Genomic DNA, 17,904 nt, shown 5'->3' with positions numbered 1-17,904 from the left:
AAAAGGGGGGATATGTGTTATTATGATAATAATAACAATATGTCCATTTATATAGCGCAGTTACTATGTGCATATACTCAACTGCGCTTTGATACATGGTATCATATTATTACCCCGGCTGTAGCTGAGCCGCCATATTCATGGGCGCTAAAGCGTTCAAGAAATAAATCCTACCGGGTACCCATTCACCTCACCTGGGTCGAGTGCAGCACAATGTGGATAAATTTCTTGCTGAAGGAAATTACGTCATGGGATTCGAACCCAAGACCCTCTGTTTCAAAGTCTGGAGACTAATCCACTGGGCCGCGACGCTCCACATGATCCGTAAAATGTATGCACATTTACTTATTTTAATTGTCATTAATAAATTGGTAATCCCTATGTCCTGAAAAATCCTTTTGACATCCCCTACACAATACCGCTTTAAAGATATAATTTTTAAACCTACCCTATCACGCCTATGTTACATGTTGTATTTGTTTTTTTAATACTTACTTTTATATTTGAATACATTTGCAGACTATTGCTTTGTATAATCATCTAAATCAGTCTTTAACCTCGAATTTTGAAATCTAAGTTAATCTCAATATCCATTTCTCAGGTCGTCATGATGGGAATAATTCCCAAACGTTTCTATTTAAGTTATTTTATTTCACTGAATATAATGAAGGCGTTTGAAAACGTTACATTATTGCTATCATCAATTTATTCACATTTTGAAAACATTTATAAAGAAAAATTCAGGAGATTTGACCAGGATGCCCTCAAAAGTGATCCCAATATATTTCATTTTCTAAAATTATATTGTATATATATACGCTTTCATGGTTCTGTAACATACAATATCGAGATTCTACTTGCATGATTTTACATGCCTGGAAGTTTTTTTTAAACGAATTTTGATTATTTTCATTTTAAGGTATCATACTCAAATATTGCTATGTTTCTTTCTTGCATTTTGTTCTCCTAAAAGATCAGATTGGCTGATGAGGAAAAAAATATTTGGGGTATTATGAAGAGAGCAGAGATGAAATAGCCTGGAGCAAATTTGAATTTCTGAGAGCCCCGAGTAGAAAAAAATCCTAAAGACGTTTTATTGAAATGATTCAAGAGAATCGTCTCGTCACGCAAAGTGAAACAGACGTCCCCCTCAACCTGTAATAAACTAACTCGAAGGTTATTGGGGGAAATTTTCTTATGAGTAAACATGAAAAATAGGTGCATCGCAGGACGATTTGTTCGATTTCGGGGTTCACTCATTTTCGTCAGGTGAAAATGAAAAAAACAAAGTTATAGAGTGACATGAAAATGATATATTTTAATTAAAGAGTCAAATGTGCCACTTTAGAGGAGAAACAAAATAGTTCGAACCGCCTGAATAATAATTGATATTAAATGCAGGAAAAAGTGGGTGTGCACCAACATTTTGTTTATGCCTATTAATTTATTCTGATTATTAATATTCTAAGCTGAACCTGAAGCTAAAGAACGATTCTATGTGCTTGTTCTATCGTCATCGGATCTCTGATATATTTACTTTCCACATGTTCTTCATGCACTTTTTCAGTCATACTGCCCTTCAAATGATGCCCATTCTCCGTCTATTCTCCAAATCTCTCACATAATTTCCAGATTGTATTAGGATCCATCCACCATAAAAAGCGTATGAAACACATCTGGTTGGCTATTATATCAAGTATCAATGAAAATAGACCCAACATATTAATGACCAAGTCACCTCTTCGACTCCCCTTATCACCTGATAATACCTCTAAATCTTTCTCTCTCCTCCGTTTCCCCTCTCTCTTCCTTTCTTCCACCATCCCCTTCCCCTCCATCTTCATCCCCATCTTTCTGTCTTCCTTTTCAATCTCAAGCGTTCTTCCAACTTTCTATTCTTCTGTCAGTTGTTCTCTCTTCTCTGTATCTTTTAATTCAAGTACATAAATTTATCCCCTATCTCCCCATCATCGTCTCTTCCTCCTCTCTCCTTCCCTCTCGCTTCCTATCTGTCAGTATCATTCCCCTTCTGTTCTTTTCTCCCCTTCTCTGTCTTTTACTCTTCTTTTCCACGAATTTTTGCATTTTTCTAACTGTCTCTCCTGACTGTATAACTCTCTCTTTCCCTGTCTCCCAGGAAATGTCCATTTTCCAGTGCCCCTCTTTCTACTGTACATCGTTCACTCTCCCTCCCCCTCCACCAGACCTATTTTCCATTTCTCTCTTGCTCACTCACCCCCCACTCCCCTCCCCGTCATCTCCTCTGTACATATTTCCATTAATTTCCACCACCTAGGATATATGAACTGTACGGTCATGCACTTGACCTGCTTTGTACACAAAGTGAAACTCATATCATGAAATGAGACCCGTTTCCTGTAGGATTTACCATTACTTTCTTTTAATATATAATATATATATACTCTTCTATATGTGACAAATTTACACCATAATCTAGAACCTTACATTACATACAAACTATGTACAAATGATGTTCTTATACAATGCGGTGAGAGCGCAATAAAATCATAGGTTAAACAACCACTTCAATAATACTTAACAAATTATAAACAACAAATATACATGTACATAGTCGGAATACAGTAAGCCTATGTACATTTCTCGGTTTTCAGGACTTACTCGTCTTCAAAAGCAGAATGAATATTAAGAAAACATTTTTAAAAACCTACCAAATGCATTGATTATTATATTCCCATCACTTATTTTAAATGTACAGCGTAACCTTATATTATACAAATGTCTGTCGATTTTGAGGAAATGCAAGATCAAATAACAATTTCATCTATTTTGGAAAACTGGCAAGAAAACAACAAAACAAAAATGAAATAATGCTGTACCTTTTTAAATTGTCTTAACCTTATTCAAAATCCTAATTTTTGGGGCATTGCTTTCAAAAGTGTTGAAAATGAAGGTCGTCAAATAATGTGTATCAAGTAAGGTTTATTCCCAATTCGTCTAATGCCAATTCGTCGAACTGCCAACTCTTCTACTATCATTTGGTCTACCATCGGTTCGTCCACTATCCACATGGTCTAATTGCCCATTCGTCAACTCACCATTTCGTCTAATAACTAGTTTAGTCCATATACCATTTGGTCTAACTGGACTGAGTCTTAATTGTGCAAAATGAATGATACTAGACCAAGTGGTTACATGTATGAGACAATTGGTCATAGACAAAATGATGATTAGACAAAGTGATGATTGGACCATATGTTTATTGGACCAAATGGTTGTTAGACGAAATATTGATGGACGAAATGGCATTACACTAAAATGACTAAATGAAAGTAGACCATGTGGTGAGTGGACAAGTTGGCAGTAGACAAATAGCAATTTACCTCAATCAAGACCTAACAAACTGCAGTCTGGCAGAGACAGAAAATACATACTAATTAATCTTTATCAATTAAAAAAACAATAAATGATAGTGATATAAAGGGTAGATACATGCAGCCACACAGTCTTGTAGATTGTATAACCCTCATGCAAATTTCATGTGATTTGGTGGCTGAAAACTGAAGTTAAGCCACCCCCTCCCCCTGGTAACAAGGCATGAAATGTCTAAGCCTAATTTCATGTACATTAAATATAATTCCAATTTACAAAAAGTGGACATTCTACAAAATAGCACATGCATAAATATCTATAACCCTAGTTGGCATAATAAATATCTGTACATATATATGTGAACACTTGGCTCATCAAATCCAAGATTGGACATGACAAGAAAGTACATCGAATGTTATTTGACATGAGGATAAAGAAATAAATATATCATACAGGTTGCATTTCAATGTACACAATCTGTTCATTGCTCAGTACATGTACACATGTAGACAAATCCTGATTGCACTACTGTTTCTACCAACACAATTTGCATGAAATGCTCTCAAACTAGTGACCCCAGTCACATTTTTGCATCTGTAAATATTTCATGCTAATTATGTAGAAATCATCTTTACAAAATCGAAAATAAACAGTTTGGGCAATTTGTAAGACCTTTGTATTCTGAAAGTGGGTGTCATTTTTAATTGCTACATTCATTGTATACTACATGCAAAGAGTATAATAAATTTGTTCTTCTAAACACTGGCCATATTTTGTATCCAGAGTCATATTGCATACATTTAGGACATTCAAATTCAGGCTTTACAATGTATAATCATTTTGACATATACCGTAAGGGCACTAGTATTTAACCCGTTTGGAGAGTTTCCTCAAATATATAGAAATAAAGAATTTACCTGAATTTCAGACCCGTCTTATTTCCAAGAGCAAATGCTGGTTATTCTTTTCCCGATATTTTTTTCTTCAACCCGTCGACTGTGTGCGCGGGCGATCGAATTATACGGCGATGGTTTTTGGCACTAGTATTCAATCCGTCGGCACTAGTATTCAACCTAGCGATGAAAGATGGCCCTGTCTTTCAATCTGCCCTTGTCCCATCCGACTATGGACTAGACCAATTGAGATGAGACCAAACAGGGAATTAATCAAAGCCAGGGACTTACATAAATCTAGATCTAATTTAGCAATCTAAACCATTTTGAAATTAGCCAAGCCATCTATCATCACTAGGTTGAATACTAGTGCATTTCAGTGCAAAAGGTCATCGCCGCATAATTCGATCCTCCGCGCTTACAGTCGACAGATTGATAAAGAAAATACCGACAACAGATTACACTGGAAATAACAAAGGTATGAAATTCAGATAAATTCCCTATTTCTAAATATTTGGGGGAATTTGTCCAAATCTTTGAATTATGCCGGGTTGAATACTAGTGCCCATACGGTACATAGTTTTAACTTATTTTGGTTTTAAGTTTAATTTGGTACAAATGGAAATAGAAAAATCTGGGAGTATTTTCATAACAATACATTTATTTGAGATTCAAGGATGATATTTATGGATACTGGTAGCTTTTATTAAAAAAAAAAGAAACAAAAAGAGGATGGTTTATAATTATTCCCCAAATCAAGAGTTCAATGCCTTCTCCTCCATGATTATACAAATAATGAAGGACAAATCTCTGTGATCTTTCTGGCTCAAAATCATTTATTCAAAATGAATAGGAGAAGAAAGATTAATTAATTGATTAAACGCAAATATGAACTTCCATCCAGGTTCATAACTGAGTGGTTGTACATCAGTTTGCAAGCATTCATCAAAGGATACAGATATTTGCAAGCATTTATTAAAAATAAAAATTAACAAAAATTATTCCAATATCCACAACAAATATCAGACTCTTCAGTTTGGGTAAATTCCCCTAAAAATTATGTCACTTGAACCCATGTTTTGTTATGTCTGCCGGCCCCTGACAACCCGGGTACCCAAGGCTTCCGGGCGGGACCTGGGTTCCCAGGTTTTACAAATCATATACATTTTTTTTATATTGGTAAAGAGATACTCTTTCAGATTAGCTAATTTTCCAATTTTTACTTTTTGAAGATTGTTTTAACTATGTTTGAACTATGAAAATTGTTCTAACTGTATAAACAGAATCTCCACTGGTGAATTATTGCTTAATTTGGGGTGGCTGGTCTCATACGTAGAAAGGAGAGGGGTTTTAAAATCAGTATGGCAGTGGGTCAAAATTTCACTTGTGTCCATACTTCGCGGACGGTCATTATCTCAAAAACTATTCGCTATCTTTAAAATGTGTCATCATCAACAAGAACAGTGACCTAAAATTAACCTCTAGCGTAAGTTTCTTTAGGACGAGTTCAGTATTCATCAAAATATTAACAAAAGATCAGTAAATTTGTCACTGTTAGCGCCAGTTCTCAACAAGCATACGATTTCATCATTTTGTAAGCATATATCATAAAAAATGTGAGTAAAACGTATTCCTGACCAATTCTATAGCATTTTACCTTCCATCTGACATAAATATCTCAGTGTTTTAGTTTGAGTTTTTGTTTAAATCTCCACAACTTTGGTCCGTGAAGTTAGATCATACTTTTTCAGAACAGTTTTCCAGCACAGAGCACATTCGTCGATCAGAATAGAATTTTGAGATCGCGATACTGGCGAAACCCTTTGACCTACTTTGCATTTTTCGTCAACATTTTTATAGTTTACGATCTTGCTGTCTATTTGGTAGCTATTACTTGAATTGGTTTTGTACAAAATGTGAATATTTTGTGAACAAATTTCAGCCTGATGAATACATGAATACATGGACAAGATTACCAAGCTTGGTTTAGTATTAGATGACATGGTGTGCATGAATTTCAAGGATAATCCATTATCTTATCTTGACTTATTTAATCAAATATAAACACATTTTTTTCCACAATGAATGAATGTTCCATCTAAAAATTTCCTCTGATAAAAAACTTACATTTTTAATCTGAATACAGAAATGGATGCTGACAGGCGGACTGGCACACCACTATATACCCATTTATTCATGTGCCCAGCAGGATGCAAAAGTGAAATGAGTACACTTCATTTTAAGAAATATTCATTCAAAATTCTGTCTGCCGTTGATCTAGTATAATCCTGCCATAGCAACAACTTTCATATTTATGAAGAGTACTTAGGTGGTGTTGGACACCTACAACTGTTTCAAACAATGGATTAACATTTTCCTCTCATATGGCTACTAACTGTTGTATCTTAGAATCAGCCTTGTGCCAAAACCCTTTTATAGCATGTGAAATTCCACATCAACTACCCTGGAGAAGATCTATCTCCAGTATATTCAATCCTGCTATAGCAACAACTTTCATACAGAGTATTTAGATGGTGTTGGATGACTCTACCTACAACTCTCTTTAAAACATTCTGTTCATCAAATGAAGTTTAGTCTTATGTTACTACAGACTGTTCTTATCTTACAGTTAACACTGTGCCACAAACCATTCAGAGCAGTACAAACTTCATTATAAAGTATCCAGAGAAAATCTATATCCAGTTGAAACATTCCTGACATAGCAGCAAACTTCATACTAAGGACGAACACCAAGGTTGTGTTGGACACATGGTATATAACAATATCCTGTTCATCCAGTGACTGCCATAGCAGAGAATCAACCATTTCTTGAAGAACCTCAACTGCTTCGTGAACAAAGGACATGCAACATTGACTGGCTCAATAGCGACAATATCCTGCACATAGATTTCTGATTCTAACACATGTGAATGCACAATACTACGGACTGGCTACCTAGTAATGGACTGGAATGGAGACCTCGATTGCACACCTACCCGAAACCCTCCATGTTCACCTTACTTCGCTCCTCTAAGGCAGGAAAGGGGCAGGATTAACCTAAGAGAAGCCGTCATCATTTCTTTGCGATGAAATAGATGGCGAGGATGATGACGGAGAGAATGACGAGGCCTAGGAACAGCATGATTAGACGGTTTTGAAGGATCCTGCAAGGAAAAGGACAAGAAAATTGATTCTAGAGATGATACTGAGTTGTTTAGAAGTATCATCAGAAGTAGTCTGATCACAGTTTTTACCAGTTTTTAGACTTTTAACTTTGTGTGATGATATGAGATAGAAAGAAGAAAAAAATTTCTTCATGATTAATGTGCATCTGACAAATTCCATAAAGTTGTCCGTCAGTGGGCATTTCTCATCATGAATTTCAGTCAATTTGATATGTTGAGATCATTTAGTGCATGATCTCCAAAGATGAGGTCAGTAAAGCAACATGATCGCTCATAGGCTTTTTTCGAGGAGTGGAGCTTAGCAAGCGCGAGATCTGCAAACAAAATGGCCAGTTATTGATTTTACAAAAATATCATTGTTATATTCGCAATCACAATGAAAAAATAAGTTGTGAAGCTTAATTTCATTTTTATGCCCATGTTTATTGCAGGGGGCCCTCTATAGATTATTTTGATCACTATTCCAATATATTACTATATTATATGAATGTATCAAATATGTCCAAAAAATAATTCTGATGGGTGTTTCATAAAGCTGTTCGTAAGTTAAGAGCGACTTTAAGAACGACTGGTGATCCTTTCTTGTGGTAATTGGTATACACCAAAATGTTCATTGGCGATGGTTTAGCGCAGGGGTTCTCAAACTACGGCCCGCGGGCCGGATCCGGCCCGCGGAGCTTCTCAATCCGGCCCGCGAGACTCTGGGTTTTTTAATCACTTTTAAGTCACACTATGAAACATATATGATTACATCGTGTATCCATGTCGACCTAACCGTATAATGGCAGTCAAATAAAAAGTTTAGTGGAGTCTTTTCTGTCTGTTCGATCTACTTTCTTATTAGTTGACCAGCGCTGTTCTCACCATGTTTGGATCTATACATACAGGTGCGAAAGTGCATTTTCCACAATGAACATTATAAAGAACTAACTAACCGAAGTTAGTACCTTGACAGGCTAGGGACGCGGAACGGTTTTCAAAGTGGGGGGGGGGGGGTTGGCCATGCAAAAAATCACAATCATATGGTCATTTTTACGTTTTTGTACATGGTTTTGGAAAAAAAAGTGAGGGGGCTGCCCCCCCCCCCCCCCGCCCCTGCTTGACCAGTGAACATTTGCATCAGTGCCTTCGTCTGGCAATTACACCTTTTGTGTCAAGGTTCAAGCAACTTGTTGCTGACAGACTGTCACTTTCCCCATATTGAAAGTGACTAGGAGACTATCCTTGTTAGATTCTACAACAGACATGCTCTATTATTCCTTCTACTTTGACTAAAAAAAAATATTGATACTTCAAGCCATTATCTGTGACCCCAATACCAGGTATGTATAGATACAATCTAGATTTCTTTTAACAAAGTACTACAATTTTGTTATCATTTATATTGAATCTCGCTGTATTTTGAAATCTTTTCTAATTTTACCTGCGTTCCATATGAAACTGTTATAAATTTGTAGGATCAAATACTCCAAAATAAGGGCCAGATTGCACATTTTTTTTTATAAGTATCCACTTCACCATGGCCCTTTCAGGTTTACAAGGAGTCTCATCTGGCCCTTCAAAGAAAAAGTTTGAGAACCCCTGGTTTAGCGCGTAAGAAAGGTTCACCAGTTGTTCTTAAAGTCGCCTTAACTTACAAACAGCTTTATGAAACACGTCCCCAGTGTGCAAACACTGAAATGAATAGTAATAATAATGCATTAAAGTGGATTTCTTTTGGGGGTGACTTTACATGCTAATGTATTTCGGTGGGGATCTTAAGCACTGATTGGGCTGAACTTAGGTTCAAAGGACTTTTTTTCAAAAATGAAAATATAAATATTTTAACTAAGAATAGGTGCTACATATCCACAAGAGTAAAATTTATTTCACAAAAATCGACCGATGAAAATGATCAAAGGTCACTAAACTTTTGTAAGATTGGTAAGATTTTGACAGCAAAATCCGAAATCCCTATTCAGTAGAGCAGAGATTTTGGATTCCAGTGACCTGGTGGGTGTTTTCATAAAGCTGTTCATAAGTTAAGAGCGACTCTAAGAAGACTGGTGATCCTTTCTTGTGTTAAATGATATACACCAACATATTCATTGGCGATGGTTTTAGCTCCTAAGAAAGGTTTACCAGTCATTCTTAAAGTTGCTCGTAACCTACGAACAGCTTTATGAAACACCCACCTGGGTTCATTTCCTACTTGGAGTGCTACTAGCACTAGTGCCCTTTGGCAAGGCATGTATCCCCACTACCTTAAGCCTTCAATCCTTGGTCAACTTGATTCTAGGCATTCATGCTTTTTTCAGCAATCAAGGGCCCGTTTCATAAAGGACTTGCAACTGATGTAACTTTGCCATTATGGCAACTACCATTGAAACCTTGATTTTGATTGGCTGCTGAGCCCCGTTACCATGGTAGTTGCCATAATGGCAAAGTTGCAACAGTTGCAAGTCCTTTATGAAACGGGCCCCTGGTGGGTGTTTCATAAAGCTGTATTGAAACATGCAGGTGGGGGGGGGGGGAATAAATTATTGAGAAGAGCAATGCAGTCAGAATGAATGATTTGAGTATATAGGGGGCGACATTCATCATACCTACGCATCATTGCACTGAGTACTCTTGAGCTTTGGCCAACGTTTGAATCCATATCACGTAACTAGATTGATAAAAGAGAAAAGCATTGAATGTTGTATCAAAAATCAAATTGTATTTTCAGTCAGTATCTTGCCTGCATAAGCACAATGATCCGAATTCACAAATATGACAGGATTTTAACCAACCCTGTAAAATGCAAATAAAAATCCCAGGCATCAGTTTTTTATTATGGGTTAAATTAAAGCCATTTGGGGCAAATTACCAATCACATGAATAACTATAATAAAACTAATGAATGGTTCGCTTCCTGTTTTGAAGATTAAAATTTCCCCCTTCTTCGTTTTTGTTGTTGAAAAGTATATGTAAATTGTGCTGAATTTATCAATAAATGTAACATTACCCCGGTATTTCTGATCTTGTAAGATTCAGGGGACCATTTCATCATATTTTTGTCCGACAAGTTGTCAAATCTGACAACTTTCCTTTAGCATGATTGGCTGAGTTACTGTTATCATGGTAACTGCCGGATAAAATAAGATTTGTCGGAAAAAACGTCGACAAGTCCTTCATGAAACGCTCCCCTGGGCTCTCCCCACCTCCTCGCTCCCTCCCCCATATCCCTTTCATGAATGGTGACAAAATTTGTCATGGTGATAGTTCTCAGATAACTTAATCTCATTTATTTAATTTTATTTGTTTATGTATGAAATAAAAGTACTTCATCCCCAAATCACGGTGTATTGTTGTCGAGATAAATCATTAGCCAAGGACTTGGTGTCGAAGGTTTTTCAATTAAATACTTACCCTATTTCTAGACCTGTCAATCTTCTCCCTATCTTTATGAAGGTTGTCCATGATATCTTGCCCTAGTTGTTCTGTAAATTAATGAATAATCACATTTTTACAATGAAAAATGTCAGAGGTGACAGATATCTAATATTTACAAATTTACAAAAATTACAAACTGACACCAGGGGGTGTTAAAAAAAAATTCAAGTCTGACTAACATCACACTAGAATTCTGAGTTGCCTGTGGTATTATTAGTTACACCCTGCTTGTTCACGAAATACGGGAAATATCTACGTTTCCCATATTCCATAAGGCCAGAGGCCGAATGGAATATGGAACCAGAACATAGATATTTCCCATATTTCGTAAGAACATGCAGGGTGTAATGATTTTATCTCTTTAAGTGTCTCCTTACAATATTGCAGAATAGGAAAAATCATGGACACATCAATAAAATAGAACTTTAAAAAATTGCAAAACCATGTATTTTGAGAGTGAAAATTTGAAAGGAAGTTATTCATGACATCACAATGACCTCAGTAAAAAGAATGCGCCTTTTGCAATTGAAATTTGATACACAAATGGTAGTGCGCAGTGCGATGCTTGAATGCACACGTAATATGGCCTCATATTACGTAGTTGAAATCAGCACTGGGCATGCATGTAACAATGAAAACAACATTAAAACAACAGCTTAACACCAAACAGGTAATACGGGCTCATATTACCTGTTTGATCTTGGTGACCCAATGAAATAGGTAAATACGGGTGTGTCTCACCAACAAATCAACTAATCAGATTAGAGAATTCATGAGAAATATGGCACACTAAGAGATGAATGAAATATATCACTCTACTGGTCAGATCACTCTTGAAGAACACGCTATAACATCTATTTCTTTGTATCATCAATGAGATTATACATTCAATATAAGAAGGGTTGGTGCTTATGCATGACTGTACAACGTAAGTCTGTCTGTCATATCTATTCACAGCAAGTAACTTGATGTTTTCTCTCATTTTGTAGTTGCTTTCTCTGCCTTTTCATAGTCCTTCGGTTGCCGTTTTGTAGCCCTTTTGAAAAACGGCAAGATAACGGATGATTTTGTCCATTTCGATTTTTCCATAGGCTTTAATACGTGAAATGGCTACACAATGGCAAATTTTGTCCAATTGCACAGCTTTACTCACTTTGATCGGCCATGAATATTTATTGTGCCCTTTGAATTGTATGCATTTGTCCTGTAATATAGAATGCAACCTATAGAGAAGGGACCTTGCCTTAAAAATTATCTTAATTTAAGGCATGCTTTTATTTTTCTTTTACACTAATGAACTGAATCTCATTGAATCACACTAATTCATTACATCAGTGAGTCCCACAAGGATTCATCATCTTACCGGTTTCTATTGTCATTTTGTATCCTGCATCTAGCTTTCTTGATGTCCTCTCCAGTCTCTCTGTGTTGTCAAGTAGTCTTGTTTTCTACAAATATGATCAATTTTATTGTTGACATTATAAGAAATATAAAATGTCACCAGCATGTTTATCAATGCTGGCCCCTAAAAATTCTCATTTGTTTTAAAAGATACAACCAGAACGCTAAAGTGAATTTTTAAAGAAAACTTGAACCATAAAATGTCGACAATGGCGTAAGGGTTAAAATTGTACAAATTATGTATTTTAAAAAAAAATTATAAAAGCTGCTTACCTGATCTTCCGAGTTCCTATAATCATCCATACCTAGTAACTCTTCCCTAGCACCATCATCTCTGGAAGCCACCTTTGATCGTCGCTATACAATAGAAGACAATATACAGTTAGATGATTCTCAAAAAAGGAATGATTGTATGGAGTTAGACTGTATTGTACTTGTAACTACAAAGGGTTAACACTTTTAAAAAAAGCCATTTGATGACAATATTGATACAGGAAATTTTGACAGAAAATGGATTCATTCCCTTGAAGAAAATATGAGACATTACAAATTTGATATCTAGCCTTTTTGGGACTATACAAAAATACCAACCATAACTCTAATAATATGTAGGTCATTTTAATAGTTGGAGTGTCACATACTAAATAAGAAAAGTTTATTTCATGAAAACTATGAGAATCTGAAGAAAATATGAGTCAACAAGAACTTTTGTTATCTTACAAGATCTTTTTCCAATCGGTTAAGCTCAGTTTGGTAGCTTTTTAACCTGGTGGTAAACTTCTGGCGTTCTGCGGACGGAATGTTGCGAATTTCAATGTTCATCTGCTCCAACTAAAGTGAAACAGAAATCAGAGACACACGATAACATGTAAATGCAATAGAAAAAGGATGTTCAGAAATTATCATAACTTTCTTATTTCATATCCGATTTCGACAAAATTTTCAGTTTGATATAATTTCTCGATATTCGAATTAACCTTTTGTTGGGTTTTGTTAGGATTTGACGTTTAACAACTTATCCAGGTGAGGGTTTCTTGTAAATTACGAGTGACTTTATGAATGACAGGTAATCCGTTAATGATGTTGATTTAGCACAAAGGATCACCAGTTTTAAGTAAAGCTGCTTGTAACTTATGAACACCTTTATGAAACACCTACCAGGGGCCCGTTTCATAAAGGACTTGCAACTGTTGTAACTTTGCCATTATGGCAACTACCATGGCAACCTTGATTCTGATTGGCTGCTGAACCCTGTTACCATGGTAGTTGCCATTATGGGAAAGTTACAACAGTTGCAAGTCCTTTATGAAACGGGCCCCTGGTCTTGTACATGGCCAATAGCCAACTTCTATCTCATGGAATTTAACACGTTTGAGAGAAGACACTAACCTGAACATTTAAATTATGATTTTCATCAAAGTACCAATTAATTAAAATGGATACAATCATTAACTTTTTGTAAGATTTTATAATCCAATACGTGATAATCGAATATCAATATCATAGAATACCAAAAATCTAGAAAGGCTTTTATCTTATTCTTATAAGACACTTACCAATTCATGAGCCTCATCTACCTGTTTTTCAGCAGAACCAGCCAATTGTTTCTTGTCATCTGTCAAAGATTAAAAAGAAAGAAAAAAAAACAGATTGAGAATTGAGATACATGTACACATGAATCCTCATAACATTTTTTTGAAGATTTGAAACAACTGCCGTAAATTAAAATATGTCCAGTTGTACAAGGGCAGGCCAAGAATCCATCAAAAATTGTTTTTTATAATTGCAATTATTTGATTTGTGATGTCATATGCGACACCGCTGATATGCGAGCAGCTCCCCCTGCATATCGTATGGTAAAAAATCAATTAAATGTAATTTTTCTCAGAAAATTGAAAATGGCACCTTCACAGTAGATTGAGCTCCTACAGGAGTTACCTCAACAGAATCTATCAATAAACAAATCATTTCACACCCATTTCTATAATACAGATAACAAAAATAAGTCATCGCAAACCATTAAAAAATTGAAATTTTCGCACATTAGAATTCTATATTATTTCTGCTATTTTTACAACAAACTTTTCTTCAGAGTTCAGGGTGAACTTCCCTTTTTTTTAATTCCACGATCTTCAATTTGGTAGCTATTCATTCATGTGAATTCGCTTTTTTATAAAAATGTGAATATTTTGTGAATGAATTTTTATACTGAGATATACTGAGTATTTGTCATGTAAGTTAGCCCGATTATTCTGGTATTTTAAATTTTAATGTCCGTGAAGTTGGACACCCAATAACTTAAGCTAGACTATATAGCTGAAACAAACAAAGCCAGGCAAACTCAAAAACCTTGGGCATCTGTCTGTCAGTGATGAGTGAAAGTGTGGTATGGTATACTACACAGTAGTACACACCACTAAAGCTACACACCACTAAAGCTACGCACCACTCATCGCGCATGCAGTTTTTAATGGCAAATGCGCACTCTGTGTGTGGAACTGTGACAGCAGAGACAAATGATTCCTATTCAATTTTTTCTAGAGGCTGCAGTAAATCTCTAAATGCAGAGAAAACCAACAACTGTTTGGAATTTTCATTTTATCCTATAATAATATGAAAATATTTTGGAAATTGAGTCACAGGAAATAATATTTTTCTGCATGAAAAATAGTGCGTAGCTTTAGGACCGCTTCTACACCAGGGGGCGAAATCAAGAAGTGTTCAGAAAACACGGCGGGATTTTCGTATTACGCCTACTCCTATTGGCTATTATTAGTGAGTTTTGGGATATTTTCTTATTCTTTAATAAAAATGATTTTTAGTCGTGTTTGCCACAAATTGGTGAAAGATACACTAATGACTAATTTGTTCAAATATTTAAATTGGCATAGAACTCTAGTAAATCTAGATGAGTTTTTATCATTTGTAAACAAAGTACATGTAGCTTTACCCCCCCCCCCATCATGTGAAAGATATAAATAAAAAAGGCTGAAAACTCATATGGTAGTGTGACCTTAATTCGCGCGTTACATAATTTTGCGCACGGGCATATACCTCAATATCTAATTAATATTTTGAAAAACTGATATCACCAACAGAAAGAGCGACTTAAAATTACCTAGTATAGTAATTTCTTTGAAGGTAGGGTCTCTATTAATGAAAATATTGGCAAAACATCGGCAAATTTTGTTACCCTTTGCCCCCTTTTGCATCCGCTCCGAGAAAATCTGACCTTCTCAACAAGCATCAAGAATTCGCCAGTTTGCAAGCAGAATTCTCCAAATAAGTAAAATGTGATACCAACCGAATTTATGGCATTTTAACCTCCATCTGATATAATTATCTTACCTTTGTCTGCTTGATTTCTTTTCTAGACTAAAGCCTTGCAAAACGATCATGTGCAAATTATGGTCACACTTTTTTATGACTTTTTCAGCCGAGCGCGCACTAGTCGATCGCCATGGTGGGATTTTGATATCGCGATACTAGCGAAACCCTTGACCTAGCCTAGGCCTAATTATAATTCCGTCAAGCGAATTTGATTTTTAGGATCTTGCCTTCCGTTTGGTATTCAATCATGACTTTGTCTTTGATTAATTTTGTGTGAGCTGTGTCTGTGACTTAAATTTTTGATTGAAAATCAACTTCATGGTGATTTTTAAAATGTGCGCAAATTATGGTCACCCCATCATATTACTAGGAACAGTCCACCCTCTCTCTCTCTCTTACTACGGAACATGTTGGACCCACGTAAATCTCGAGCTCCGTCATCGCTGTCAAGTGCCGCAGCGTAGCGGGGCCGGGCCGGGAGCCCCGGCGCCTGCCCGTGCCGGTGAGCCCGACGACGGTCGACACCAGTCCGTAGCCGTGCGCTGCGCTGCGGCCGTGAGACCGGCAACCAACAACAGCAGATGGCCACTGTTCGCAGTCTCAAACATAGTTATATCTACCCTAAAACGACACTAAAATATCATATTAATATCTCACTTCCACTCAGGATAGGAATTTTGTTGATTTTCGATGTAATTTCTGCTGAAACAGCAGCAAATTGATGTTCAAATTCTTCCATGGCGGCAGCCATTTTGATTGACGTTGCAGGGTGAACGTCGGGGGCGCGCGGCAACACTTTCCCTAATATTTGGGGGCAGAATAAAAAAGTATAAAACTAACCGGTATCAACCTGACCGGTATGGGAAGTGAGTTGTTTCTTCTGCATAGCTCCATGTTCGACAAAAAAAAGTCGATTCTCCACAGATGGCTTTAAAATCGCCCGTTGCAGAAAAGTTTAACCAAACAAAATTGTTTCTAAGCCAATCAAATATATTCAATTTGTCTAATAACTCGGCCCGCTTTTATACTTCACCCTACTTCACCCTCGTTTTTTGTGATAACGGTACTTATATTTTTTTATACAAAAACTATAATTCAGACTTTATACCCCATCAAGCTCTCAGTCAGGGCTGACGATATATGAAAGATCATTTCCTTCTGATCACCGCCCCCCCCCCTCATTATATTATTCTTCTTTGTTTGGTTTAATTGGCAACAAGTCTTTTTGCCACTAGCTGCGCATGCTTTTTGGAGCTTTTTTTTTTTTTTTTTTTTCTGTTCTATTCATTTTCTTTTCTTCTTGTCCTTTTTTCCCCCTTTTTCTTTTTTTTTCTTGTTTTGTTTTATTTACTTTCTTTTTATTTTTTTGGGTAATATTTCCCTTTTATTTTTTTTTATTTTCTTTTGGATATTGGATATAATATAACGCCCAGCGTCAGTCGTACTCGTTTGTATTTTTCTTCTTCTGTAGCGAAATAATGGTCATTAAAGGGCAACTCCACACCCCGAACAAAAAAAATAATAATTTAAAGTATTGCCGAAGGTTTGAGAAAAATCATCAAAGAATAAAAAAAGTTATAAATTAAAATTTAAATTATTTGATTTGTGACGTCATATGCGAGCAGTTTTTTTTTTACATATCGTATGGTAAAAAGTTGCAATTTTCTCAGAAAATCGGAAATTGTTTTTATACTGTATATACCTTCAGTATATCAATAGACAAATCATTAGTCCAGTTTCTAAAAAAAATAAAATAAGTCACCATGAACCATTAAAAATGTGAAATTTATGTATTTTATATTTTATGGGGCAGCTGCTCGTTTATGACGTCACAAATCCAAAACTTTAAATTCTAATAACTTTTATAATCTTTAATGGATTTTCCCCAAACCATCACCAATATTTTTTCGCCTGCTTTTTATAACAACCTTTTCTTCAGAGGGAACCTTAAAATGAATGGAGTATAATAAAAAAAGTATAACACACAATTCAATCAAAGTATATTAGGATGAAAAATACTGATTTTTTTTTTCTTACAAATCAGTTATATAAACAACCAAAGAGCTTCGATCTTAAACTCTAGGTGATATGCATATGAGAAAATTGATCACACACTCACTATGTTATATGAAATATGGAATAGTTCAGTTTTGTTATACCGAGGTTTTTTACCTGACTGCTAAGAAAGCACGAATGCCTGTGAGCAAGCAACCAGGGGACCAACGGCTTAAGGTCCTCTCCGAGGGACCTGGTAATGAGGATAAATGTCTTACCAAAGGGCACTAGAGCACCACTTGGGAATCCTCTTCATTAATGATTTGACAATAAGA

The 17,904-nt window shown here is 35.9% G+C and overlaps 1 protein-coding gene across 2 annotated transcripts; it reads right to left on the bottom strand.

Annotated features, from left to right (window-relative positions):
* Positions 1-4,955: 4,955 nt before the first annotated feature.
* LOC129281379 (vesicle transport through interaction with t-SNAREs homolog 1A-like) lies at positions 4,956-16,353 on the bottom strand. 2 transcript variants are annotated; one of them, XM_054917319.2, is made up of 8 exons: positions 16,232-16,353; positions 13,801-13,859; positions 12,965-13,075; positions 12,518-12,601; positions 12,207-12,291; positions 10,820-10,890; positions 10,015-10,076; positions 4,956-7,408 (listed from the first exon to the last, which is right to left on the bottom strand). In XM_054917319.2, exons 1-8 carry the CDS (start codon positions 16,323-16,325, stop codon positions 7,318-7,320), a joined length of 657 nt encoding a protein of 218 aa, XP_054773294.2. In that variant the 5' UTR covers positions 16,326-16,353; the 3' UTR covers positions 4,956-7,317. The 2 variants fall into 2 exon arrangements, with proteins under 2 accessions (XP_054773294.2, XP_054773295.2); XM_054917320.2 differs by having other exon boundaries at positions 10,019-10,076.
* Between the last annotated feature and the right edge of the window lie 1,551 nt (positions 16,354-17,904).

The sequence above is a fragment of the Lytechinus pictus genome, chromosome 18 (genome assembly GCF_037042905.1).
Source record: "Lytechinus pictus isolate F3 Inbred chromosome 18, Lp3.0, whole genome shotgun sequence".
Classification (NCBI taxonomy): domain Eukaryota; kingdom Metazoa; phylum Echinodermata; class Echinoidea; order Temnopleuroida; family Toxopneustidae; genus Lytechinus; species Lytechinus pictus.
The sequence above is the reverse complement of the archived record's forward strand: the minus strand, read 5'-3'. Positions and strand labels throughout refer to the sequence as shown.